We start from the raw sequence: 27,879 nt of genomic DNA, 5'->3' as shown, positions 1-27,879 counted from the left end.
GAAGGACTTGAACTGAGAATACAAAAAAATATTATGAACAGGTCGGTTTCTTTTTTGTTAATTTTTATTTAGCAAGTAAAGCCTTTTTTCATTGTTTTCCTCTGGAGAATAGGGGAAGTGGGTTTCCAGTCACTAGTTACTACAGCTGCTATGAAATAAGACCACCAGAGTTTCTTGCAATGCTAAAAATCCCTTCTGTAGGAAGATTCTTCCACTCGTTGAGTGGACGTGCTGCTCTGGACTTTGGCTCCTCCTGTGAGTCTTGCAGCACACTCATCTGACACCAGCCACTCCTTGTCTTTCCCTAGGGACCAAACTCCTAGTTGCACTGAGACGTGCACCAAAGGTTCCTGTAACAAATCTGGAAGTCAAACACAATGGAGTATAAGCAGTATGTATTTGAACATGAACTTGCAAAAGTAAATATGACATAACATACATTATTGACATAACGCATATGGTAAACAGGGCATACATGGTAAACCCTGCTCATGAGTGGTATTTCTGAGCTGTTCATGTGTTGAGGCCAGGGGAAGTACCTAACCAGCTGACATAATATTTACATTATACCATATCCTTTAGTAAAGGAAGGAGCAGTCTTTTATTCCTAAAAGGAATCTCCCTGTTGTGTGCTGCAAACCATAAAGAATTCCTAGGTGCATTTAAGTCAGCTTCTGTTTTCCCCTAGTCTTCCAGAGCTGTCGCACAATGTGTCTCTGCTTGGCAAGTTCATCCTGCACACTGCAAGTGGTAATTTTATATTGGACTATTTTAGTGACATCATGTTTTATAGGTGCTTCAGTCACACACACCCCAAAAAACAAGCAAACAAACAAACAACATACAAACAAATAAACCCACCAAAAATATATATATAAATAAAGGGTGATGTTTTAATGCTCTTATCATATTTAACATATTAGGATACAGAAAGTCTTAATATTTAAGAATCCTCTGTGAATAATACTGCTTTTGTTAGAAATTAAGCTGCAAAGAATGAGGTTGCCACTAGCATCCTGCCAAAGTTTTGATTTTGTTTTCAGTTTCCCCAAGAGTTACCAGGGCAAATCTCATTAGACACCAGGGAAATAGTCTCTCATTCAAATCCTGAGGAAGCAAATCATCTGGAAAATTCGTAATGAAGTGGCTTATCTTTATTTTCTACATCTTGAACAGCAGAATGGTAAGAGAAGAGTGAGTAGGTGAACTGATGAGAAAGAGCTGAAGAAATAAGATGAACATGAAGGCTGAACCTGCCAGTAGACTTCTCTGCTTGTATGCTGCTAAATAAAGTTGTTTTTCTTGGCATGTATCATTTTGCCAAGATGTTGCATGACTGGTAGGGATATGGAAACAAAGAGAATTTATTACCCTTCAAATCAGAGCTGCAGAGCCCTACACAGCATTCCCCAAACCCCAGTTTGCTTCTCCATAAACACCACCAGTGACCAGCCTCTGCTGGTGTCTCATATGCATATTTTAACAGCAACAACACTTGTAAATCCATGTACAAGCAACCTGTTCCTTATTTAAGAATATACAGACATATGTAACTGCTCCTGAAAGGAATGTGCCAGCAGTAAGTATCCCACGTAGACCTTAAACTGCAAAGCGTGCCTCTGTGCAGCAGTGTGCCACTCCTTCTGCAGATTACATTTGCAAACAGCTCCTAATGAGCACAGTCTGCCTGGTAGTGGCAGCAGTGGCACTTCTTCTCCCAGAGTTCCCACTATGTACATGATCAGTGAAAGACCTCAAGTCATGTCAAGGAACCTGTTCGCTGAGTGACTGCGTGGCTCTGGTCTTTGCCACAGAAACTCTCTCTAGAGAAATACATGCCCTCAGTGCAGAGTTTACATTACGTGCTGCAAGCATTGCTGTTCATTGCTGTGAGGATCATTTTAAAGATACCAGCGCAAACTGTAAGCAGTGCAGAGGTATTATCCTTCAGGTAGCCTGAAATGCTAGTTACACGGAGCAAGAACTGCCCCAGCTGACTCAATGGCATATTGACTCTGACACATGAATGATAAGTATTCACATTGCTGGCTGCTTTGCTGCAGATGAATTTTAGTCATCTAAGGCATCCAAATGTTTATACTAATTTTATATTTCTCCCCACACTCCTTTGTGTGAAGAATTTAATAAAAAAAAAGATCCTGGAATGGATGCGCTACTACTGTTTTTTCTATAAGTAAGCTATTAATGTAAGTTAGAAAAAAAATAAGTGGGGTTTAGAATCACAAGAAAATCACTCTTGGATAAAGAAATCTTCAGCAGGATGATGGCCTGTGCACATCACTGGTATTTGTCGTTGCGCTAATTAGTCCAACCCTGAGCATAAGGATTAGTGTCAGCCCTAGGGCAAACTGGTGATCAAGCTCTAAGAGAATGTTTAAGCTAAATAATGTTGGCAATGCAAATGCCTTTTAATAACAGGAATACATTTGAAATGGTGCTACATGCAGCTTCAGTGCTAATGCTTGCAAAGGAAATGGCTTAGAAGATAATCTATGTATCAAATAAATGTGTAAATTGGATTTGGACATATTCATGTGGACAGAGCGCTAGAGGAGCCTCTTGGGTCATTCAGTCCAATTCTCCGTTATCACAGACCCAATGTCATGAAATCTGTCTTACAGACTTCTATAATCTTCTTCATACACTTAAGCATGCTTGTCCCAGGATCAAGAGGAAAGACTTGAACTATTGTTCATCTGAGTTCAAGTGTCTCCTTTGAACAGGGCTTTGAATGTCACAGTTGTCTGAGTATCCTAATAACTGTTGTACTGGTGGCTTGGCTCTTTCTTGTTCCCTTCCTCAGTTCAGTTGAACTGTCACTTCTGCATTCTTGGAGATAGGGGTAAATGGAATTTTAATATATTGAAAACTGCAAATAAACCAACTATAGTTTTTAACTTATCTTTAGGAAAACCTTCAACAAGATGCTGGGTGACTTATTGACCAACATATTTTTTTTGCACCATAAAATCAAAAGTTAAATCTGAAAAAGAATGTATATGTATGAACTAACATTGTCTGGGATGATGGGCTGAGTTCTTGAGAGTCTGGATAAGCCTAGCTGACTACTGTTACAGTGAATAATTTACTATCTCTAAATTTAGCTTGGGTCTATGTGATTGTGTTGTGAGCTTGGAACATATTCACATGCATCATGCACAGGAGCTTTAACAGCCTTGCCCTTCCCCCTCTCAGAAAAACGCCCTTCTGACCTCAAACTGTTCTCCAAGTGCATCACTCTTTTTATCTGTACCAGTGTTAGGGCACAGTTCATTAATTTAGGCATCTCAAAGATTTTTTTTCAAAACCTTGAAAGACTTTTTAGAGGGTTCTGTGGGATTGAAGAGGAGGTCCAAAGACACTGGCCTAGTCTGGCCTAGTAAAACGTTAAAGCTGAAATACAGTTTTTAATTTATAGACTATCCAGTAACTTGACTATAGAAAGGCATAAATCTTCATCTGTAAAGGAACTGTTTTAATTTTATTAGATGGTAGATTTGTTTAATTAAGGTCAGCATTTATCCTGTGCTCCCTTCCGTTTTCCTGGCATCTCGCTGATGTGGGGGAGGAAGCCTTCAGGCTCAAAATGAGGCCACGTTTGTAGGAAGAAATGATACCTTTTGTTAGACCAGTAATACTGCTGGAAAAAGCAGTTGAGTTTGCAGGCATGTGTCCCCTGCAGCTTCAAATACAAAAGTCACAGAAACCATATAGGGAGACTACACTGCCAGAAAAAGCAACCAGGGACAAAGAGGGCAGCAAGTGGAGTAAGGGCTGAGGCTGGAGGCTGGAGGGAGACCCAGGAAGAGGAGAGACACATCAGCTCTTGAGTGAGGGTGGCATATGAAAATACAGTGGTTAGAGATCCAGGGAATGGATATAGAAATAAAGGTAAGAACAAGTTACTCAGAAAGGAGGAAAGTCTGGGCTATAACTGTAAACCTGAGCAGTAGAGCTGGGGTTGAGACAAGAAGTGAAGGACAGGGTAATGGCACACTGAAATGTAGAAGGCAGAAGGAGGAAGCTATGGACAAGTGGGGGGAAGAACAAAAACAAAAAACAAACAAAAAAACCCAACCAAACAAACAAAAAAACACCACCGTCTGTGCTCCCTGGAGGTTTTTTCATGTCAGAAACAGGGAACTTGATCTTCCCAAGTATCAACACTGTGCACTCTACCATGATTCAGTCCAAACAACTCCTGCTAGTGCAAATGGCAGAGTGGTTTTTTCTACTGGGTTGCAACTGTGACAGTTCCCTTAAGAGGCCATACAGTAAATCATCTGGGCTCATCATTTGCTTTTATCAAACCAAGGTTATACCATGAAATCTGCTACACTGGAAGCTCATTTTTAACACTGCCATACCAATCAGTTAAGATTTAGGCAATGCCATAGTCTAGGCATAAGTAGTTTATTCACTGTGCTTATGTTTTTGTGTAACTAGTTCGACTCATGAAATAAGGATGGTGTCCTAAATCGTACACCCTGGGGAGCTGAGTAAAGGTTGCTCATGTAACCCTGCTTTTAGCATTTCCTCACTTTAAGGTGTTTGACTTTGCAATTTTTGTAACATTCTTCTAATGAAACCTTGCTGTATATATTTAATTAAATATAGATTGCATTAATCTCTATTAAAAGAAAACTCTTTAGTCCCTTGATGTTTTGACATGGGACTCTTAAGGATCTCACTTTTCTGACTCCAGACTGGTCTTTGGCAGAGTAGAGAGTTGGATTTTAACCTCCATGTCCGTTCAGTCTTTTATTCTCTTTTACCTGTAAACAAGGGTACCAGTTAATATCAACTGAATTGCATTTACTGTGGTGGAGGTATGAAGAATTAAACCAATTAGTATAAGGAACAGCTTCCAGTCAAATGAGACCTAATAATCAGGTGTTTGAAGTCTCTGTGTAAACTTTTGAACATCTTGGCAACGATTCCATCCCTTCAATTTTTAGAAGGTTGTTTGGTAATTTCAATTCCAATGCTTGACATAGAAGTCAAAAGACACAGGCCTAGAAAACTTGTAAATAGTCCTAATATATTTTGATTGGAGTGGGGTTGTCAAAAAGGAGCTAAATGGCTTGGTTATATGGCTTCTATGGTAAAAGCTAAGACAGTCTTAGCTAGTAAGTAGCTGTAATAGAAAAATATTAATGGATGTCAAGCCTTAAAATCTTAAAGTTTTCTAAATTTGCTTGAGTGTAATTTTAAACTAGACTGTCAAAATTGTTTTGAGTGAGAGAAGAAGTAGACATAAGTGAGCCTGTATGCTTAAATGAGACAGAGATGATGAGGCTCAAAATGTTTCTGTAATTTTAATGGACATGAGATTTATGTTGTAGGCAAACTACAGCATAATAGAAATTTCATCAATTTGTCTTAAGAATTTCTCTCTTTTCTCCATTTGTCTTCATGGGTGTGAAAGTCTATTAATAATAAATAAGATAATATTGAGGAATTTTTCTAGTTTTGACCCATTGAGCCAAATAAAACCTTTTCATAATAAATCACACGGGAAAGAAAGATACTGTTTGTGTAGTATTTCAAGTTGCCAGGTCCCAGAGCCAAATCTATGCTGTAATGGTGCAGACTGTGGGTAGTCTAGGGAAGGAAAACAAAGCATGCAGAGAGGCTAATTCGACTCAGCACGTAAATTTGGGATTGGCTGAAACAGGTTGTTCAAAATCTGCCTTCGTCAGCCATCAGCGAATTTTAGATTCTTTTTGTAAGATGCTCTCTTAACTATAAGAAACCTCTGATACCAGATACAGAATATGGACTGAGAATTCTTTTTGTCGCTTTTCTCTTGACCCCAGGAAGAACATCCATTGCATTTTTGTAGCTGCTGGAATATTCTTCCTGTTTTAGTGTGCAGATCTATAGCGATGTTTAATGAATGAGTGGCAGTAGTTTGCTTATCAGTCCATGTAACCACGTAGACCGACCTTTTCAATAAAAGCAAGGTCAAAGTGAGCCTTGATGGTGCTTTTTTCTTTTCTTTCTTTCTTTCTTTCTTTCTTTCTTTCTTTCTTTCTTTCTTTCTTTCTTTCTTTCTTTCTTTCTTTCTTTCTTTCTTTCTTTCTTTTTTAAATATGATTGCTAGATTATAAATGCTAAGTGTAGTTTAAAAAGTAAGCACAGCTGCCTGTAAGAACTAGTGTATTGCTGGGGTAGTCACAGCTCAGAAAAAAAAGTAAGTGAAACAAGCCTGATAAATTCAAGTGGATGGGGAAGGGAAGATTCTGGAGGCAGTATAATTGGTTTTTGATGAGTTCTGCTGAATCTTCAGGAGCAAAAAACAGGTGGTGGGTTGTTTGCTGTTTGTTGGTGTGAAATGTTTGACTTAGCTGCTCAACGTAACAACAAAATCAGATAATTTTTGATTTACATAGTGCAAAACTGCTCTAGTCTTTTAAGAAACCGGTAATTCTCTGGATCATAAGCTGACTAGGAATGTCCTGTCCCGGGACTCCCACCACACAAAGCGTGGCCCAACCACTGAAATGTACTGTCATATCTCCTTTCCAGTTGCTCAGCAGAGGCAAAATATTCTGTGCTGAGTGGGAGAACATGTGTATATATCAGGGTAGGTTTGTAAATCAGTTTTGAATCCTTTGGATGATATATGTCACTTAAAATGCAATTAAAATGAAGAATAATTTGTAACTCTGGTTTTCTTTGTGATCTGCTTTAAAATGTAGATGTGTCTAAGGTTTGTTGAGTCAGATATGTATCTGAGTGTCAAACTGCTGATTTACCTGACAGCTGAGTTAGAGTGACTTAATTGTGGAACTGGGTTTCTGAATAGGAAAAGAGGCATTCATAACCTTTCTGTTTGTGCTCCGGCTGGTAATGAAAGACAGCTGCTTTGTAAGACTATAACAAATGGGGAAAGAATGAGCAAGCAAGAGCACGTTTGTGTTTCCACTACTACATACAGATGGTAGCCAGTCTGAACGGTAAATATTCCTGTACTATAAATCTACTCATAGCATATTACTGTCTATCTTACTCTCTGTTCTTAAACAGTATATCAATAAAAGTGCATTGATATATAGAATTTTTCATTTAAATATGTCCGTATGTAGAATTGTAGCAGCAGAGCGTTAACTGTTAAACTGAATGCCAAACAACGTTAGCAGTAGAGTACAAATGAGGAAGAACTGCAGCAGGGATTTGAAAACAGGAGACTCAGCTTTCCCAGAATGAAAACTATAATATTGGCAAGGACTCTAGCAACTGTGGCTTGATGTTGGTTGAGAAATTATTCTCAATGAGGAGTTTCCCAATGAGGTTTGGACTGTTAAATCTTTATGTATATATTCAAAAATATTTTAGTGCTGATATTCCACCCTATCACCCCAAAGGAGGATGAGTTGCAGATTTTTAGAGACATTAAATTAGTCTTTTCTTAGTGCCTGACACTTCATGCATTGAGTTTTTGTTTTTCCTTTGAAGATTTATTTAACATGCTGTGCCTGTATCCATTCTGTAATCTTTGGAGAGTGATAATGTGAGAGATTATGATTTATGAGTGATAATACAAAATGATAGTATATTTGCCTTGAGTTTATATTTTAAATGCCAGTAGCTTGATAAGTAGCTGCAGATGGTATTTGGTTTCTTACTCAGTATACCCAGATGTAATGCACTGAAAATGCATCACACCATAAAAAAGTCTGTGACTTTTTTTTTTTTAATTTTGAATGGAATAGTAATTTTCCAACGGAAGCTTGTAGTAAAGGAAGAATAACAACTTTGAGGAACAGAGTTGTGAAGAGACTGATGAACTCTTTCATGAGATGTTGGAATAGCTGCTATCTTTGATTGGTGTTAGTGTGAACTGAACTTCAATATTTAAATTTCACTCCACAGAACATTAAACCAAACAAGGAGGTAAGGTCATCACAAGAGCTCATTCTGAAATCACATTATGATTTTAGCAGTATCCTGATACCAAAATGAATTTAAACAGAGGAAAAAAATCTATTTTGTTAAAAACAGAAATGAGAACAATCTGTAAAATTTAAATCCAGAGACAACTCTCTTTAAAGCTGGAAGTGATATCTAATTCTGTGATTTCTTTCCAGCATTAATTACTACTCATTAGAGTGAAGCATGTCATATACTTTACAAATACAGTTTCTTTTTCTGCTTCTCTATTATCCATAGTTGAGTCATAGTTTCCTTGAGCATCCAAATTACTCAAAATTACTGGAATTTTTATGGGATTTTTTTTCAAGGCTGGTTTTATATGACTAAGCAGCTATAAAACTGGATTAAAAAGTCAGCAGTGCAAATTAGTTGTAACTGATTGGAAATAATTTGCGGCTTTGTTCACTGTTTGACTGGGTCCTGCTCCTATAGCACTAGGAGGATTCCAAAAAGGAATTGGAGGTCTGAGTTCCTGGAAGAATAAAAGAGGCTGATCGAGAATATTACATGACAAGTATATAGAAGATTTACAGGAACAAAGACTTTTCTGTCCTGGACCTTGAGAGAAAAAAAAGTCAATATCTGATTATAAAGTTTATGATGGGAATAAATAACTTTGATATAACCACTTATAAATGTCTTATTCTAAGTTTCTTTTAATCAAGACATAGCATCGATCAATTAGCGTTGGAGTACATATAAAAAAAATGTAAAATACAGTTTCATATATATATATCTGACCGATATATCTGACCGACTTGTTGCAGTTAGTGACGTTGGATGCATTTAATGTGTAGATTACCTTCTGTGGTCAGACAGTTAGTGGGAGGAAGAAGCTAGACAAGCTATTTTCTCCAAATAACTTGCATTATTTTCTGAAATATAAAAAGATGATGTTTAAAGTAACAGAAGTTATCAGACATCACTGGAAATAATTATTGTATCTCCCAAGTATGGGAATTTATTTGTGATTTTTCAAAATGAATAAGATATTAAGAAAAAAATATATATACTGCTTTCCTTTTAGGTATCTTCTTACCCAATGGAAAAGTTGCTTTGTTTTGAGGGTTCTGTTTAATATGAAAGCTCTGGAAGGAAAGTGAAGAACTCCTAACTGTGGAAACTCCTCCATTCTTGTTTTGCTCAGGAAAAGTTAAGACTCATTTAGTGAACTCTTATCATTTGTAAAGAAAGCATAATTTGGGTTTCAACAGCAAGCAAGTATTCAAAGCTGGCTTCTTTAAATAAAATACAAACACTTGTCCTTGCCTGTCTCCCTGTGGTTGTATTTTTAGCTTAATTGTGAAAGGGAGGATTATGGGGTTTTATTTATTTGTTTGTTTGTTTGTTTGTTTTTTAGCAAAATGTATATATCAAGTCTCATAATATGATATTTAGCAAGAAGATACTTAACACAACTTTTTTTTTTTTACTTATTTATTTTTATTTTCTTTAAGACAGTTCTGTACCTGCATTAGAGAATATTAAATGTTGTATTTCCAAGAGCTTATTAAATATTCAGTATTTTTCTTTTTCTGTAGTCAAGTGTGTCAAGGGCAACCCTTGTAAGTCCTGGAATGAAATTCAAATAAACTAACCAAACCTTAAGAGCTGCTATTGAATACTCGTACTAGAACATACACATTGCACAGTGATGGGAGTTGAAGGAGGAGGTGTTGAGATCCAGCCCCAGTACAGTTTGGATCCAGATAGCATAGACTCTTTCTGGGAAAATACTGAAATGTTGTGAGAGATTTTATTCAAAACTTACAAAACAGGAAGTAAGGGCAACTGTGACTACGAACAATTACCTATGCATTAACCTCATCACTGACTGTGACCCATCCATTGTGGAATACTTAAACAATGTGTAGAAACAGCTTGTTTTATGGGTTGAAGGGGATGGACAAAGTGTATCTTGAATATGGAGTGGTGAATATGTGTCAGATTTTATGAATATGAATAACATACCTGAGTACAAGGACCAATTTCTACATCTGCCGATAGTTTATTTAGGCATTGTCTAAGCTGATAAACCTTAGAATGACTGATACCAGGTGCTGACTCCATCACAGGGTGGTACTGAGGTGTGCAACTGAGGTGGTACTGAGGTGTGCCTACTTCTAGATTCAGTGTACTGCTGAATGCACATTTAATATTTATTATATCTGATTTGTTAATAAATTTGAATTTGGCTAGGCTGAATGCAATTTTCTGTTCTTTCTAGACAAAAAACATAGCTTCCTGAAGTCACCAAAGTGTTGCTGCTACAAGAGGTTGCCCAGTATTTTATCTATTGAAACTCCCCACCCAAACTGCAAACTGCAACACTGACTTAGCTTCAGTGACCCCCAAACTCCACAAGTTCATTTGCTTTGTATCCTGCTGCTGGGTAGAAAGATGCTGGAGGATGCTGAAGTAGCATCCCAAGGGAATAACCCTGTGGATCTTAGCTCTCCACTGGCTTAGAGTCTGATAAATTCTCTGTCCCTGTTATGGAGAGGTTTTGCAAATAACTGCTGAGATTAATTCACTTAAGTTACTTGGTTGTATTAAGTCACTTGGTTGTATTTGCTGACTTTAGCTGTCTCACACAAGACGCTTGCGTGTGTGTGTGTGCGTGTCAAGTGCCAGGAAGAAATGAGCTATGAATGTGCAGAAATTTTGTAGTTCAGGCAAAGGCAGAAATGTCTGCTTGGCAAAAACCAGCCAGACAGTGTAAGATTGTTTGCTTAGTTTGTGACTAGAAGTTGAGACCGGATGATAAGTGTTCAGTTCAGTCCCTGAGTCAGACCTTTTTGAGAGAGAACAGATTTAGAGTGTTTGTAATTGAGGGGCTTGGTATAATAATTTTGTTTCATTGATTGAGGAAGGGAAGCCATAAACAAGCTGCAAATCTCTGATGTAGATGCATTAAGTCTGTGGGGTTGGGGTAGATATATCTTGTCACTCTGAATATAATAAATTTACCAGGCCTGCATTGCAAATTTGAACTTGTTTCTCAGAATCAAAGCAATTCTATCTACCTGTTGTAGAGACATTTTGACGTCTAACTAGTATTCTGTGTTAGAAAAATGTAGCCATTCAGTGTTGTACCAGCCTAAAGGAATTCCTCTAGCACACAGTGAAAAATGTGTGTGCTAAGGCTAAATTCAATAATTGATACCCAAACACACAAAAGCAGTTTTACCACAATGTTGTGGACTGGATTAAAGTGCCAGAATGGAGACACTCTTGCTTGTGGCTGTTGTTCTGACTCCACCATAACAATTTATTTATTTATTAAATGGGATTAATGATATAGGTGTGGTAACATACCAGCATCCTGCTGCCACAGTTTCTTTTGCCACCACAATTGAACTCAGGCTCTAAGCTGCTCTTTCCTGTAGGCTGATAGTAGAGAGCATGATATTTGTTTCTACTTGCTGGACTATTCTTCGGTACTCAGTATCAGGTTGGGGATTAACATTAAAAAAGTGATACCCTGAGTGATTGTAAGTAGTGTTAAAGGAAACATAAAATACATTACATTTAAGCTCATAGGGACTAGATATTTTCAAAAACCTGTTTAGGCATCATTTTGTCTCTGAAAATATTGAAATCTTCAATACTTTTTTCAATACTTTTTTTTTTTTTTTTTTTTCCTGGCTATAGACTATCTGTTAAGTGGAAAATCCAGAATAGCAAGCATTTTGACAACAGAGAGGAGACATTTAAACACATTGCCTATTCAAGTACCATGCCACTGCTGCTGGAGTACAAACACGGTGGTAAAGTGTTGTTACTTAAAAGAACATAGCTATTGTAGCAGAGGAGCAACCTCTCTAGAAACACATTTTCATTCAGCACATTTTACTGTGTAAAAGAAAGTTTATCTCACCTTCCAGCTGTTTTCCTATGAAATCCTGTCCTGGAAATAGTTTTCTTCAATGCCTGACTGTGATGATTGAGTAGTACCTGTTTTTTTAAGTCCTTAACAATCCTATGTGAGAGCAGTCTTCAGGTTATTTATCTGCATTTTATGTTCATGTGCTGCTACTAAAACTGAATTTCTGTTTCCCTATTTGTTCAGCTTGTCCTGGATTTGTAATTTCGACATCAGGATTTAGGTAGAGGACTGATAATACACTGCCATAGCAATGAGAGATGCTCTGCTTATTTCTGAAACAGCTGTGCATGCTGTGCTCACCAAGCGCCCATTGAGGCAATGCGGCAAGACCCCATCCAGACTGCTTTAGTCTTTGTGTTCCCCAAAGCTTTGCTTCTGATAAACCAGGCAGTGGGTGAAAGTTGGTTGGGGCACTGGACTTGATTTCACAGAATTTGTTAAAAGTAGATATATTGTTGTTTTGCTAAGAAAGTTTTGTTGGAAGTGGAGACAGCTATGTTAGGCTTACTCTTAGTCCTGCCTGAGAGAAGGTGATGGATGACTGTGAACTAAACCGGCTGTGAAACCTGCTCTACCTGTAGTGCAGGAGGCATCTTCTATCAGTATCAGTTATTTTTCAAAGGTCTTGGGAATCTGGAGGTCCCAGTTAAATGGAAGCCGGCAAATGTTGTCCCAGATTTTAAGAAAAGGAAGAAAGAAGATCTTAGTAATTACAGGTCTGTCAGTCTCACTTCATAGCTTGATAAAATTATGGAGAAGATTATTCTGGGAGTTACTGAAAAATACCTGAACGACAACACAGTCATTAGTCACAGCCAACACAGGTTCATGAAGGAAAAGTCCTGTTTAACAAACTTAATTTACTTTTATGACAAGGTCACCCACCTAGTCGACCAAGGGAAACCAGTTGATGTAATCTTTTTGGATATCAGCAAAACTTTTGATATTGTTTCTTACAGTATCCTTCTGGACAAAATGTCCAGCATATAGCTAGATAAATGCATAATACAATGGGTGAACAGTTGGCTGATGGGTAAAGTTCAAAGGTTTAGAGTAAGTGGGGTCACATCAGGAATTAGTGGCAATCCCCAAGGCTCCATTTTGGGGCCAGTTCTCTTCAATGTTTTCATCAATGACTTGGATATAAGACTTGAATACCCTACGTAAGTTTGCAGATGACACTAAACTGGGAGGAGCTGTTGACTCCCTCGAGGGCAGAGGGGCCTTGCAGAGAGATCCTGACAAATTAGATGACTGCGCAATCACCAATGATATGAAGTCTAACAAGAGCAAGTGCTGGATTCTGTACCTGGGATGGCACAACCCTAGCTTGGGGTACAGACTGGGGTGTGAGAGGCTGGAGGGCAGCCCCACAGAAAGGGATCTGGGTGGGTTCTGGTTGACAGCAAGCTGAACACGAGCCAGCAGCATGCCCTGGCAGCCAGGAGGGCCACCTGCACCCTGGGGTGCATCAGGCCCAGCACTGCCAGCCAGGCGAGGGAAGGGATGGTCCCGCTCTGCTCTGCGCTGGGCGGCCTCACCTACAGCACTGTGTGCAGTTTGGGTGCCACAACATGAGAAGGACATAAAACTGTTGGAGAGTGTCCAAAGGAGGGCTACAAAGATGGTGAAGGGTCTAGAGGGGAAGATGTATGAGGAGCAGCTGAGGTCCCTTGGTTTGTTCAGCCCAGAGCAGAGCAGGCCGAGGGGAGGCCTCATGGCGGCCTGCAGCTCCCTCACGAGGGGAGCGGAGGGGCAGGCGCTGAGCTCTGCTCTCTGGGGACAGCGACAGGACCCGAGGGAACGGCATGGAGCTGGGACAGGGGAGGGTCAGGCTGGGTGTTAGGGAAAAGTTCTGCACCCAGAGGGTGGTCGGGCACTGGGACAGGCTCCCCAGGGAAGTGGTCAGAAGAGACGTGAATTCCTGAACCATAATCTCAAGACTATTAGGGTTGGCCCAGTTTTCCCCTCTTATCCTTGTGAGAGGTGGACAACCTTAAATATTGCTGCAGTTGGTCTGTCTGAGGGCTGTTCATAAGGTGCCATGACTACTGGTAGAATTCAGATGATTTAGCATTTTTTGCCACTTTTTGGAAGAGTTTCACCCTGGCATATTGTCCATAACCAAGACTTTCCTTGCTCCCAGACTCCTGAGCTGCATGTGAGAGCTGTCCTGGATGCAAAGTTTTATGCCTATGAATTTGTGAATCATTTGGGGATGAATCAGTAAAAGATTTATAATGACCATTGATCTATTGATATTATTAATGTGAAGCGCTGTGTGGCTCTAACGTCGCTTTTTTTCTTTTTTTCTTTCAGTTCATCGCCTTTGCCTCTTTGTTCTTCATCCTAGTTTCAATCACAACCTTTTGCCTGGAAACACATGAGGCTTTCAATACTATTATAAATAAAACTGAGCAGGTTGTCAATGGAACAGAAACTGTACTACAGTATGAAATTGAGACAGATCCTGCCCTGACATATGTGGAAGGAGTCTGCGTGGTATGGTTTACATTTGAATTTTTAGTGCGTGTTGTTTTTTCCCCCAACAAACTTGAATTCATCAAAAACCTCTTGAATATCATTGACTTTGTGGCCATCCTGCCCTTTTACCTAGAAGTGGGCCTGAGTGGGCTCTCCTCCAAAGCTGCTAAGGATGTACTTGGTTTCCTCAGGGTGGTAAGGTTTGTGAGGATCTTGCGAATCTTCAAGCTCACACGGCACTTTGTGGGCCTCAGGGTACTGGGCCACACTCTGCGAGCCAGCACCAATGAATTTTTGCTGCTGATAATATTCTTGGCACTTGGTGTTTTGATATTTGCCACCATGATCTACTACGCAGAGCGGGTGGGAGCTCAGCCCAATGACCCATCAGCAAGTGAGCACACACAGTTCAAAAATATCCCTATTGGCTTCTGGTGGGCTGTAGTTACCATGACCACCCTGGGGTATGGGGACATGTATCCACGGACTTGGTCAGGCATGCTGGTGGGAGCCCTATGTGCGTTGGCAGGGGTGCTTACCATAGCCATGCCTGTGCCCGTGATTGTTAACAATTTTGGGATGTACTACTCCCTGGCCATGGCAAAGCAGAAACTGCCGAGGAAGAGGAAGAAGCACATCCCTCCAGCTCCTCAAGCTAGCTCTCCTACCTTCTGCAAGACGGACTTGAACATGGCCTGTAATAGCACACAAGGGGACATCTGCCTTGGCAAGGACAACCAGTTGATGGAGCACAACAGATCATCAGGTAGGACCCCACTGGAGATGCATGTTCTCTGAAAACACTTTATAGACCAGTATGTTTGGTAGGGGTCAGAAAGCTGCCAGCCTTTCTGCCAGGAGAAAACGTAGCCCCCACCCTTCTCCCCTCCAGTGTTTGCGTGTGTCAGTCTCATAGTAGACAAAATAGTTAGAGCAACATTCCCAAACCTCTATGTAGCTGGTCTATACAGTTTTGCTTGCTCTGTTGAGAATGCTTTCCTGCTGATGATATCAACCTTTTCTTTTGCCTGTTGTTTGTTGCGTTGTATGGATGTTTCTTGTTTTTCTGCATGACTGTGACTATTTGAGCAGCCACCGTGTCCCACCCTGTTGGACTCCATGGTGTTTTGCCTCAGTGTCTGTCTCTTGTGTCAGCTTTGCCTGTGCCACATCGTGGCCTGTTAAGCAAGATCCTACAAAGAAGCAGTCATTTAAAAGGAGCAGGTGCTTTACATCAAAAGCCCAGCACTCAAAGGAAATAAGGAGAAATTCTCTTTCTAGCTTTCTTTCCATTTGGCATTCTGCTTTCCTGGCTAGAAGAAACTCCTTCATCTGAGTTAGATGAGATATTGCATGATATTTACTATTAATTGGATGATAACTGTAAAGCTGATGTAGAGTTTGTTTGGAAAAATGAAAATGGCAGCCCCTCACAACATCAATATTATTAGTGTTGATTTTTATGATCTATATTACCTTATCTCTCAGAGTTCCAAATGCTGGATGAGGAGTATTTTTTGCTAATTGCTGTGAAAACACATATCAAAAGGCAGCCTCTGCCCCTCTAAGCTACTGCCCCACATTCCATCTTTCTTCAAACTAAAGAGGAAACTTTATCTCTCAGTATAATTAAAAGTCTTTTTTTTTTCTTTTTTCTTTTCAGTAGCAGGGATTTTTGTTTGTTTATTTCTTGAGTGTATTTATTCTTAAGCAAAACATAATCTGATTATAAAACTCACATACCAGTCATTAAGCTCCTGTTGGAAAGTTGCTAAATGTTAATAAGAGAGAAGAAAAGAAAAAACACACAAAACTATGACTGGTGTCATTCAGTAACTGAAATTTATTTTTTAGAAAGAAGAGCCTGGAAAATCGGTCTCTGAACAATATCCTTCTTTGTTCTGTTGCTCTGTTACTGAATAGCATTTATCTTGAAAGAAGCTCGGTTTCAGTCTCCGAGTGAGTGTTCACAAAGTTAACGTGCCTTTTAAATGTCCTAAATATATTTAGGAGGTTGGAAACCCTTGAAAGGTCTCACATTGAGGGTGGAATGTAGTTAGTTTTACAGTGCTTTGACTGATACACACTTTCAGACAACATCTTTAAAGTGATAATGGTAACAGCTTTTTCATGCCATCAGGTCCTGCCAAAGGTATGGAAGGAGAATGGAGAATGGAGGAGGCTCAGTGTGATCAGAGCAAAGAGACACTTTTGTGTGTCTGCAGCTTTATTTACAAGGTGTTATAATCCTTAAAGTTAGACAGAAAGCAGATATGCAAAAAAGGAGCAATTTTAAAGTGTTAACTTTTTCCTTGGTAGTGCCAGCACTCACACTAGATGCTCTAACTTTGTTTCTGGTAGAGAATGCTATTAGAATTATCAGCAATTTTGTACAAAACTTCAAGGCTGAATGGCATCACCCTTGGCATTGCCAGTTCAGAAAAGCACATGCTCAGGTTTAAATGCAAAGGTAAAGCTGAAGTAAAAAACATGCCATTACAAGTTTTTTTTTTTTCTTGAAGTGTGGCCTGAATCTGAAATAGTAGATAATTTTTGAAAATAGTCCTTTGGGAATCTCAAATCAGAAGAGGTAAGAGTTTCAGTGTTTGACAAAATAAACAGACCAAAACCAGCATTTAATGTTGGGTACAAATGATGACAAGCTGTGCAAGTATGATAGCAAGTGCAGAAATGAAAGCTAAGTGTGTGTGATTAAACAGGTTTTAGTGTAAAATGTGGATAATTTAACCCTTCTGGGGGAGGGGTTGTCTTTAAAATATGCTAAACAACATATTCTAAGCAAAAATGACTAGCATGACCTCTAATTTAATAAAAAGGGTAGCCAAAATAGTAAAACCATTTAAAAATATCCAAGACTGACTGTACTTACAGTCTTTATCAGGCAACTAATTGAGCCTTGTGTTGCTTATTTCTTATTTCATGGTTTAGTAAAATCTTATATGAGACTTAAAAGAACAGGAAAGTCAAAAGATCACTTGCTCTTGAATAAAAAAAAATATTTTTTGCCATTTTGTACTGATGAATGATGAACTGCAATCTCGTTTTCTAATGATTTACCTTATAACTACTTTTTGAGTGATGGGAATATCTGGCATTCAACATAAGCTCTTTGTGATGTCTCATTTCCTCATTCATTATTGTCTGTAAATGGGCATGGTGCTTTAACCAGTGTTATCAGGTGAAGACAGTGCAGGAAGTGAGCAGCCACTCTCACCTGGTGAAAGGCTCCCTCCCATCAGACGCTCTAGTACCAGAGACAAAAACAGAAGAGGGGGAACATGTTTCCTACTGACAACAGGTGATTACACGTGTGCTACTGATGGAGGGATCAGGAAAGGTATGGACTTCTTTCATTAGATCGTAAAGATCACTCAGCAATGTGCTTGTGAAAAGCAAGCTTAGAATAAAATGATGTGCACAATGCTCTTAGAGGAAAGATTGTACCACAATGTATTTTTTTTTCTTTACCCCTAGCCATTCTTTCCTTGCTTTCCTTTTAAAAACACTAATTTCCTTTAGTCTTCACAAAAAGTGCCTGATGTTGGATCCTCATTTCACTTATGTCTTCATTTGTCTGTTACCTTTTATAGAAAAGCCTGCAATTCAGACTTTGCTCATTCAACCATTCATCACTTGATACCATTTCTCATTCTAAAAGACAAAATAATTATTTTAATAACTTTGGTCCACACTTAATAACCTAGTAAAAATTACAGCTGAACAAATTACATTTAAAAGATTAAGATAATAGAAGTAAACAACATTCTTGTTCTGAACACAACAAAGCGTATCAATGAGATGCTATTTAGATTTCTATCAAAGAAGAGTTATCACCACTAATGTTAAACTAAAGAAGAGTTAGCACCACTAAAGAAGAGTTGGCACCACTAATGCTAAAACGTGATTGTCTACACCAACCAGAATTCAACTACAGTAAACAAGTCTTGACCTTGCAAGGTGATATAAACGTCTTACAAGTTATTCAGCCTCCTCAGCCCTATTCTGGGGTTGGGTTCCCCTGGTGGAGACTGCAAAACCTTCCAGAATTATGTATCGCCATGTGACCAGTGGCATGGCCATCTGATCAGGACATAACTGTCTGTGGCTGGAAAGCTAACCTCAGGGTATAACCCCCAAATCAGCAATGCTAGTGCTGTTTTTGCTTTTCTTTGGTGAAGAATTGCTTTGTTTTCTTGGCAAACTGTAATATTCTAACAGTTCTCTCATTCTCGATCCTTGGTGTGCGATCATTCATGTCAGAGCTCACCATCTGCAGTAGCCATGTGGCACTGAACAAACATCTTTGGCTGAGACTTTTTTTTTTTAATTAGCTTTGTCTATAGCAATTGTAGTTGTTCCAGCCAGCCGGATCGAAGACCCTAAAGCAATTCCCTTGGTTATTCTGCAAATGCTCTTTTTATGTTTCAAAAGCATGAGCTCAGTAGGTTAAACTTGTGCAGGCAGATATGCAGCTAGAATGTGATATGTGTAGAATTTGTAAAGAGAATGATTGTCTCTATGCTCCTACATTTTACAAATTCCTGTAAATAACATTCAGATTAAATAGGACTTGGTAGCAAAAATTTTTTTGCACACAGATTTAGGACTTTGCACGGTCTTCTTCACAACTAGGATTATTTACAATATCTCTAACAGTAAGGGTCCTGTCTTTTGGGGAGGTCAGAAAAACCCTTATAATGCAGAATGCCATGGCATCTTGCAAGATAAGGTTCTTGACTTCTTTTAGAAATGTTAGTATAAGCATTGGAGTGCTGTTAACTTGGCTTTAACTGTACTTAGAATGGAACAGAAGTAATGGAAGAAATTGCCTGTTAGTACTAATGACATATCTGTATAACAATAAAACATATTTTATATGGGGAATACGTGAATATTTTCATTGCAAAATCTAGATTCAAGAGAAAATTAATTGTTTCAGAGTTTCTACCAGAAAAACAGGGCTCGAGTTCAGAAATGACATATTCTCAATGAGAAATGTGCTCTTTGACTGGCTCTAATGATAACTACCGAGTAGGGAAGCTAGCTTATAAGTAGCATCTTTGAATTTTTGAATTCTTGAATTTAATCACACATTAAGTCTACTAGTTTTTCAGTTTGTTTTATTTTTTGCTTTCTTTCTTTTTGTATATCCTTCTTGTTTGGTTTGTTCCTTAGCTGGTTCTTGGTTGTGTTCAACGATCATTTATTCTGAGCTTTTCTGCATTGGCGCTTATCTCCATCTCTAAGATGATACTGGTTCAGAGCTGATCCAAACCCCGCTGATCTACCTGGAAGTCACTGATTTTGGATTATGCCTCTATGTCTATTCATCTTGTATTTCTGGTTTTCATTTTTTAGGAGTTCCTGTTTTCTTTGTCATCTTTACCACCTTCCTCTATCAGTTCATTTCTATTATCATTAGAGAAGTATCCAGAACAATATATACATATATAAAATTAATCCTAGTTTCTGTGTAAAAAAGCTACCTTATTCTTTTGAATTGTTTTGTAAGCATTAAATTTACATGGGAGGTTACATATATATATTAGCATTGTGTGTTCCTTCTGTTCCGCTTTCAAACATGATTCTTTCTAATCTGTGTAAATACTCAGAAACAGGAGGCTAGATTTGAAATGTATCAGAAGTCTGTCAAGCAGCACAGTTCAGCCTGCCCTTGCAATCTGGAGATAACACTGCATAATGTTTTAGCAGACATGAGGTTATACATATATTTTAAGTTCAGTTTTACAGTATGCAATTTTCAGTAGGTAAGAAATATTTTTATTATTATTATTATTATTGCTACATATTTTTTTTACCATGGATCTCAATAGCTTGGGACCTGTACAAACAAAAATAGAGGTACAATGCTTCCGTAAAGAGTATCTATTCTGGGGAGAACCTAAGATATGATTTTTCCTGAAGGTATTAATTGCTTGTGGTCTGTTATATGGAGATTTGGAATTTGAACTAGTAACTGTTTAAATTAGAAAAAAAAATCCGTTGACATCCCATGTAATGCTTAGATGCACTGTTACTGACATTGTATAATTTCTGTGGGAAAGGTCTCAATATTTCACAGCAGTTCACAGCAGAAAATTACACTTGAATGTTTTAACCTGGCAAATGCTTAGGTGCATACTAATTTTTAAGGAAATCGGTTGTGCCACTGAAATCAATGGGACTTCTCCTGCTTGCAGTGAAACTGTATGCGTACTGTAGGAGCAACATTCCATCCAGCTTGATCTTCATTTTATTCTTTCTGGTGTCTCTTTCCAGACCAATGGGCTGATCCTTTTCTTCATAAGCAGAATTATTCAGGCACTGTTGAAAATATTTGAGTATGAAGATAGTGAGACAGAGCAAAGCAATGCTTTCACAGTATTTTGCATAGACTCTATAAGGTGAGAACAATATATATGTAGCAAGAACTAGGTAGCTACAGCTCACAGTGTATGTTAACAGAAATGTCTGCAAGTGCAATGTTCTCTCCAAATTGTGAAGCATCATGTTGTTGCCTTATTTAAAGATTAATTCTTCACTAGTTGCTTATGTGGATTAACACCATTTATTTTATATCAGTTGGCTGGAGAAGGAACACAAATATGGTAACTTAAATTTACCAATCAGAAAGCATTTGCAAATATGTCAAACTCTGCTATCTTATAGTTTAATTGTAGACAAAAAGTCTTAGGGTTAACATTTATGAATATGGAGCTTCTTTCCCATCATATCATTCAATGCTCTGCAGAAATGACTTACAATTAATTTATGCATTTTTTCTTTTTTAAAATATTTTATTTTTAGAGAAAAATCTTCCTTTATTAGGAATTGGATTTAACAGAGGTTATATCATTCTAACAGTTTTTACAGTCTGTCTTAACGGGTTTTTGATTATGCTTAGTCAGATAGCTCACCCAAAAACTCTGTTGGGATCTTTTATCTTACGCTCTGTGCAACCCTGATGACGCCAATAGAGTGGCACAAAGTGCACATGGGGATGGGAAAGAAAAGGCCAGACCTCTTATGTGGTGTTCTGTTTAATTTCCTGGGAAAGAATAGCTGCATTAATTCATAAATTATTTTATTTGTTAATATCCTTTGGCAGTACTGTTTCTCTGCATTGAGTTCTTTTGCAGGCAGATTCCCTCTGAGTCCCAGATAGCTCCTTGGATTACACTACATTGTATTGTTTGTCTTTGTCTATTTATTTATTTTTTTTTGGCTGAATTCAACTGATGTCTGTGCATTTTCTCATACAAGGCTACGAAAAATCTCGAAGCTTAAACAACATAGCTGGCTTGACAGGCAATGCTCTGCGACTGTCTCCAGTAACATCACCCTACAGCTCACCTTGTCCTCTAAGGCGCTCTCGGTCTCCCATCCCTTCTATCTTGTAAACCAGATGGCATCAATCGGCTATATAGTATTAATTCAAATACTGTTTACCACATATTGGAAATAAATGTAGCATTAACCATAGGCTCCACAAATATGGTATAACTCCTGCATGATATAACTGTCAGTAGTAAGAAATGCCACTTGGGTAGCTGAAGATTTTTATCTTGGCTTTTAAAGATTATCTAAAGTAGCGCTTCTTCTTTCGTCTACTATATTGTCCTACTTTCCTGTGGCAATAAAAGGACAGTTAGTGGATGCCTTTGGCCAGTATATTCAATAAATAAGCAGTTTTTCAGGGAAATTTACTTAAAATAATGTGCTTCCAACTAATTATCTGTCACTCCATTGAACCTCCATTTCTTGTGACTCTAATCCATTCTGAAGATGTCTGGAATCGTGTCTTGGTTGCACACAATGTGACTTGGGTCTGCTCATTTGCATGGACCATCCTGTCTCCATTACCTGACAAGCAGTGTTGCCAATCGCGGAGACCACAGAGGGCTCTGGATGTGTGTACTCTCCATGTACCATCCTGCTGAAATGAAAGCACTGATAAACTGGTCTGCATGTGGGATTGTTTTTCTTTGTTTAACCTTCTCTTTTATTTTTTAATGATCTACTTGTTTATAAATGGTCTTATTTTGTGATTAACTTACTTTGGTACTGGATTACTGTATCAGAGTTCTGAATGTCTCCGGTTGTTTGCACACAGATAACTGCAAAGAGGTTGTCATTACTGGTTACACGCAAGCAGAAGCCAGATCTCTTTCTTAATGGCTTGGGGAAGGCACAAAACATGCAAGAAAGGTAAACGCCATCCAGACTTGCAATTTTAAGCTAGCAAGTGCTGCTTGGTACTATAGTCATTGCTCTACTACAGGGTTCTTCAACATTTTCAGAGGCTGAGTACCAAGTAAAATTGAGAAGATAACTGGGGGCTTTTTTGTTCCACTGCGAGAGTAGCTCTCAAGTGGGGTTTTTGACCAGACTTATACCTCTGGCTCATGAGCATTTAAAAATTCTTCAGTCAATGTTTTTTGAGGTGCTTTGTCCTATGTGTTGTTTGTCTGTCTGTTTTGCAACTTGTCTACTGTATTCTCCATCTGTCTCCATAAAGCACAGATACTGTTAAAATGCCCCCTCTCTTAAGGCTAAGGACACTTTTCTCCTTTTCTCTATTTTATTTTTTATTTATTTATTTTTCATATCAACTATATGTATGTGTATAAAGACATAAATATATTTTTCAAGTGCAAGTTAGTATTATATAGACTAACTAACTCAGAGCGAGCACTCTGAAGATTTTTTGAGTGGGATTTAGTAACGATTTTACAATGCTGACCGGTTGCCTATTGCATCAATCCTCCTCCTAGCAACCAGCATCCGTTACAGTTCTGAAACTGTATCTTCTCTAGTGGCTTTTTCATTCAATATAAACCTGTATTTATGCAATGGAACAAATGCAATAGCAGATTTGATTTTCTGGGCTGGTGAGGAACAATTACCCTAAAATACAGAATTTTAGAATTACATAGGGAAGTCTGTAACTACTGAGATCTTAAGAGATCCTTGAGATTGTTGAATAATCCCTGATTGTCATGTTTTATTTTTTGTTAGGACGAGAATTGTTGACCATGTAACATGTTCTTCTGTATATAGCCTAGCCCAATAGCATGACTTGCATGTCAGAATTCTTGTACAATAATGTATTTATCAAAGTATACATTTCTGATATTTAGAGATGTACATTGATTTAGTTTTGGTAAAATATTGTCAATAGAGAGATAATTGAAAAAAGCGTTTAGCAAAGGAATTAATATATTTGGTGCTGCTGTTATATTAACTACAGTGTTGTACAGAATTTATCATGGATTTTTGACTGCTGAAAAAGGGACAATGGAATTTAGCCATACCAAGGACTGTACTGGAAAGAGACTGCTGCTGCTGAATGGGCCCTGATAAACAGCTCACACCCTGAGGAGGTCACTGAGACTTTACTTTGGAAGTAGAGTTTGTTAAAGAAGATTAACGACTGCTCATAATTACTGCTGCCAGAGGAAGGGGTGACTAGTCACTGTTGATGAGTCAGCTGTAAATAAAACGTGTGCATGGAATATCAGTTTTTATCTATATCAAAGAAAGCTGAATTCAAGTCATCATTGCTAAGACTCCATGCAAAGACCCACACCCTGATGCATATTATTGCTGGTTCCTGCAGTAACTTGTGCTGTGGATCATACAAAGACACACACTTAATAATGATAGTGATGTAAACTACATCTGTCTTGACTTCTGTCATAACAATGGTATATTTTGCAAAGGTCACAAAAATGAACAGAGTAGGTTTGCATAAGTCCTTGCTTTCTCAGTTTGCCATGATCTATATTTGTATGAATTCTAGTGTACATGCCAAATCCTAAGTTTACTTTTCACTTTGATAAGAGAAATGTGACTGCAGACAAACATCACTGACTTTGTTCACAGCACACAGTCTTCTTTCATTGTTACCTCAGACTATAAGTATTATGAGAAATAAAATTCTGGCAGCAAGACTATTTTTTTTCTTTTTTAATTCAAAGTGTTGCAAACCCAACATCAATAAATATAAAAGATGTATTAAAATTATATCTTAAAAATGTATATTTTACATAAAAGAGATATTCATTGATCAGCTACTTTCTGTGATTTTTGTGGTAAATGGATCTAGTCTATTCTATGTTTATGAGGCATTGTAGTGGTATGATGTGGTAATTATGTTCTCTCCATCTTATTCAGTGAGAAATTCTCCAAAATCTGTTTTGTCACCCTGGTGTCCCAATTGTAGGGACCTGTCCCAGTTGTGAAACTCTGTACTGTGGAACTTCTGTGAACATGTCAAGGTGCATGCACAATCCTGGTGGAAACCAGTGGCAATGTAATACCTGAATTGGAGAATAAAAGGCAAAAGACCTGGGGAGGAACTTGGAACATACCATCTGAAGTGGCTCATGCGCTTTCTTTAGCAGTATCGGTCCCTTGCCTGCCACTGGCCATCCCAATTCTCAAACCAATTTCCGGGGGCACATAAGGAGCTAATTCAATGACTAGCATGAGCTGGCTTCTAAACCAATATAAAATCTTCCTTCTTTTTAATGAGCCCACGCCTTCTGCGGAAGTTGTAATCGGTCTAGATATTATTGGTCTCAAAACAGTTCTATTGCATTCTGGTATGAAGTGAACCTAAAAAAAGTGACAAATGATTGCTTAAAACTTCTAATCAAAGGGCATCAAAGGGTATTTGGGGCAATCAGTGAAATCCATGAATACACAAGCAGAATATCAGAGGGGGTGAGGGTACTCGTACATCTGCATGCATGATCTGGGAGGCTGTTACTACAAAGGTGTTGGAACATAAGGAAGATTCCAGAAAGCAAGCCCCAAAAGCGTTCAAGTTTTGGAAAATGTGTTAAGTGACATGATATCAAAGCTCAATGTTCTGAGTTTGCTTAAAAGGTTAAAAATTGCCTGGACTGTGCCCTGTAAGCATTACATACATGAAGAAGAGGTATAGCAGTCAACCAGGACAGGGCTTACAGCCAACTCCAGTCGTGCATGTCTGATGCCTGCCCCAAGCACAGAGAGAGAGATGTCTGCCTTTCCTCAGTGCTACCCGGGGACAGTGAGAAGCCCTAAAGAGGATGCAGACCAGGTCGTGCATTGTTTTGGGCAAGACAGTAGAAAACACTAATGACTACCAATACAGGACCTTGTGACCAGAACATCCTGATTGCAGCTATTTATCCCCTCCTCTTCCCCCCCAAGAACTAAGCCTATGTGCAGATGTTTTCTTTCAAAACTGACCGGGAGGCCAAGGGAATGGTGAGTCCATTAACAGTTCCTGTGTCTTGGGACTATAACCCAAATCTGATTTTTCTAAGAGGGAGAGTTTGCTTAACCACTACCACTCAAACACCAGCCCCCTTCTGGCTTCAGGGCCCCAGAAGGGGAGGCAGGGCCTTGTTACGGGCAGTCGACCAGCAAGGTTTACCTTGCTCAGACTGAGGAAGGCTATGAACCTAGGTTTTCCACTTCAGGGTAATGCACTTATGTCTCAGATACTACGTAAAGGATGGGCAGCACATTTGCATCCATTTCCTCTCTTGGCCATCCTTTAAAATAAGTAAGTAAAATGATCTTTTGTAAAAGGGGGTTTGCTCACCCAGCCACTGTGATGCGCTTACACAGAGCAGATCTACACGAGTCCCCAGGGACCTTCAGCCCTGCAGCAGAACTGCGCTTGGAGAAAAGAGCTTTGGGTCAAGGAGGAAGAGGCTGTATGAATGCAGGTATCCTGTAGATCAAATAGTCATCAAGCGGTGGTGATGGGAGCTTATGGACCTGCTTGAAGGGCCCAAAGATCATTTAAGCCTTTAATAAGTAAGACTTAAGGATTAGAAGTCAGAAGTGGATAAATTTAAACTGGAAATAAGGTTAAAAACAATGCATCCACTAAAGCAACTTACCAAAGGGTGATGATGGTTGGCTTTTGAAACTGTAACCCAATGTCAAAAATTTGCATCTTTTTGAAAGATAAACTTGTGCAATAGCAGGAGTGATGCAGAGATCAAAATCTGTGACATATTGTGGAGATGAGCAGCTTATGGTACCTTCGGACCTTGAACATAGTTACTGTTCTTATGAGGTTCTATTCAGCACTGAGAAAACTTTGCTGGCCTGCCTAACTTTGAGACACTGTATTAAGTCTTATAGGTATCTACTACAAGCTGCCACAAGAACTGCTAAGAAGCATGCAGCTTACGATAATTAAGATCACACTGTGTGTTGGAGGCTTTTTCAAGTGTGAAAAAAATTATTGTTCCTAAACATTCTCTTACAAAAGGTTTGGATTAAATTAAAACTGATAAAAGAGAAGGAATTGTAAAGAAGCCTCTGTTCAGACTGGTTCCTGAAAACCAGAGGGGGAAGGGACCAATGTGACATGAGCAAACTTGCCAGCATATTTAATATGAATATATGAATTTTAAAAGTCATAAATGAATTAGACTATATGAAAGAGGAGGGCATTTTATCATCAGAATAAATCATGCAGGAGTCGGATTAAGGAAATTGGAATGGAAAACTGCTACTAGAAAGAGAAAATGAATATATTAATATGCTGTATTACAAGCAGTGGCTTGAACGATTCTATAATAGAGCCTTTGAATACTAACTGAGTGAGAAGAAATTACAAAAAAAGCAAAGGTTTCTATCAAGTTAAAGTTATCAGAAATATTAATATTTTTATGATACATTATTTCTCCTTTTTATTTAATTAATAAAGAGACAAGTTATTTTAAAAATGATGGTTTCTACAGCAGAGAAATGGCTCGAGCAAATACTGAGATCTTGGTATACATGTGTTGGGGACCTAACCGGTGTGCCAACACCAGCATTTCCCTCCTCCTTAACTGGCTATCCCTGGGACACTTTGAAATTGTGGAGGTATCTGATTCCTGGTCCCAGAGATGCAGGTCTGGCACACTCCATCTCTGTGCGAAGGAAATCTGTGCCTGGTGGCTACTTAGCACTGGAGTGTGCTCCAGCCCCCGATGTGGAAGCACCCCAATGCAGGAGCGCCCAAGTCACTCCCTGTGGCTTCTCGTTGCTTGCTAGCAACAAGTGCATACTTCCCCCTGCCCAGCAACCTCCTCCCCAAAAGCCAGCTTTCTGGTGCTTGCATTTTTTTCTCACCAGCATCTTGTTGAACAGCTGACAGATTTCAGATTCCTGTTTTTCCATCTTCACACTCAGAGATGGCAAAAATCTAGCAGATTTAAAACAAAACAAAAAAAGGTACGAGATGGACACTTTTTGAAAATTTGACACCAACACTTAAACATTTCATTTAATATCTCCTGTATTATCTGCAGGTGGAAATATTGAGGTCAGTTTAAAACAAGGACAACAGCCAGGCTATCCTGAAACTTCCAGGCTGAGTTCATTTTATCCTCTGCACCTGGTTAGAGCATTGCTGCATGGTGCTATTATATGAAGCTCTCAGGCTTTCTTCTAAAACAGGATTTGGGGATAAACTGCTAGGGCAAGTCAGATAGTACTGTCTGAAGGTGAATGTTCTCACTACAGCA

The 27,879-nt window shown here is 38.7% G+C and overlaps 1 protein-coding gene across 14 annotated transcripts in view; it reads left to right on the top strand.

The window, feature by feature from the left end:
* Positions 1-25,555, top strand: part of KCNC2 (potassium voltage-gated channel subfamily C member 2) — a 101,979-nt gene extending 76,424 nt beyond the window's left edge. The window contains exons 3-6 of one of the 14 annotated variants that reach the window (XR_010829732.1): positions 14,168-15,098; positions 17,523-17,690; positions 21,617-22,561; positions 23,604-23,658. Coding sequence is in view for 12 of the 14 variants with exons in the window: in XM_066993112.1 (XP_066849213.1) it covers positions 14,168-15,098; positions 17,523-17,690; positions 21,617-21,753 (1,236 nt within the window). In the remaining 2 variants the exon portion in view is untranslated. The other 13 variants (XR_010829744.1, XM_066993124.1, XM_066993121.1 and 10 more) reach the window with 13 other exon arrangements.
* The last annotated feature ends 2,324 nt before the right edge of the window (positions 25,556-27,879 follow it).

Source organism: Anser cygnoides, chromosome 1 (assembly GCF_040182565.1).
Source record: "Anser cygnoides isolate HZ-2024a breed goose chromosome 1, Taihu_goose_T2T_genome, whole genome shotgun sequence".
NCBI classification, from domain to species: Eukaryota; Metazoa; Chordata; class Aves; order Anseriformes; family Anatidae; genus Anser; species Anser cygnoides.
The sequence above is the reverse complement of the archived record's forward strand: the minus strand, read 5'-3'. Positions and strand labels throughout refer to the sequence as shown.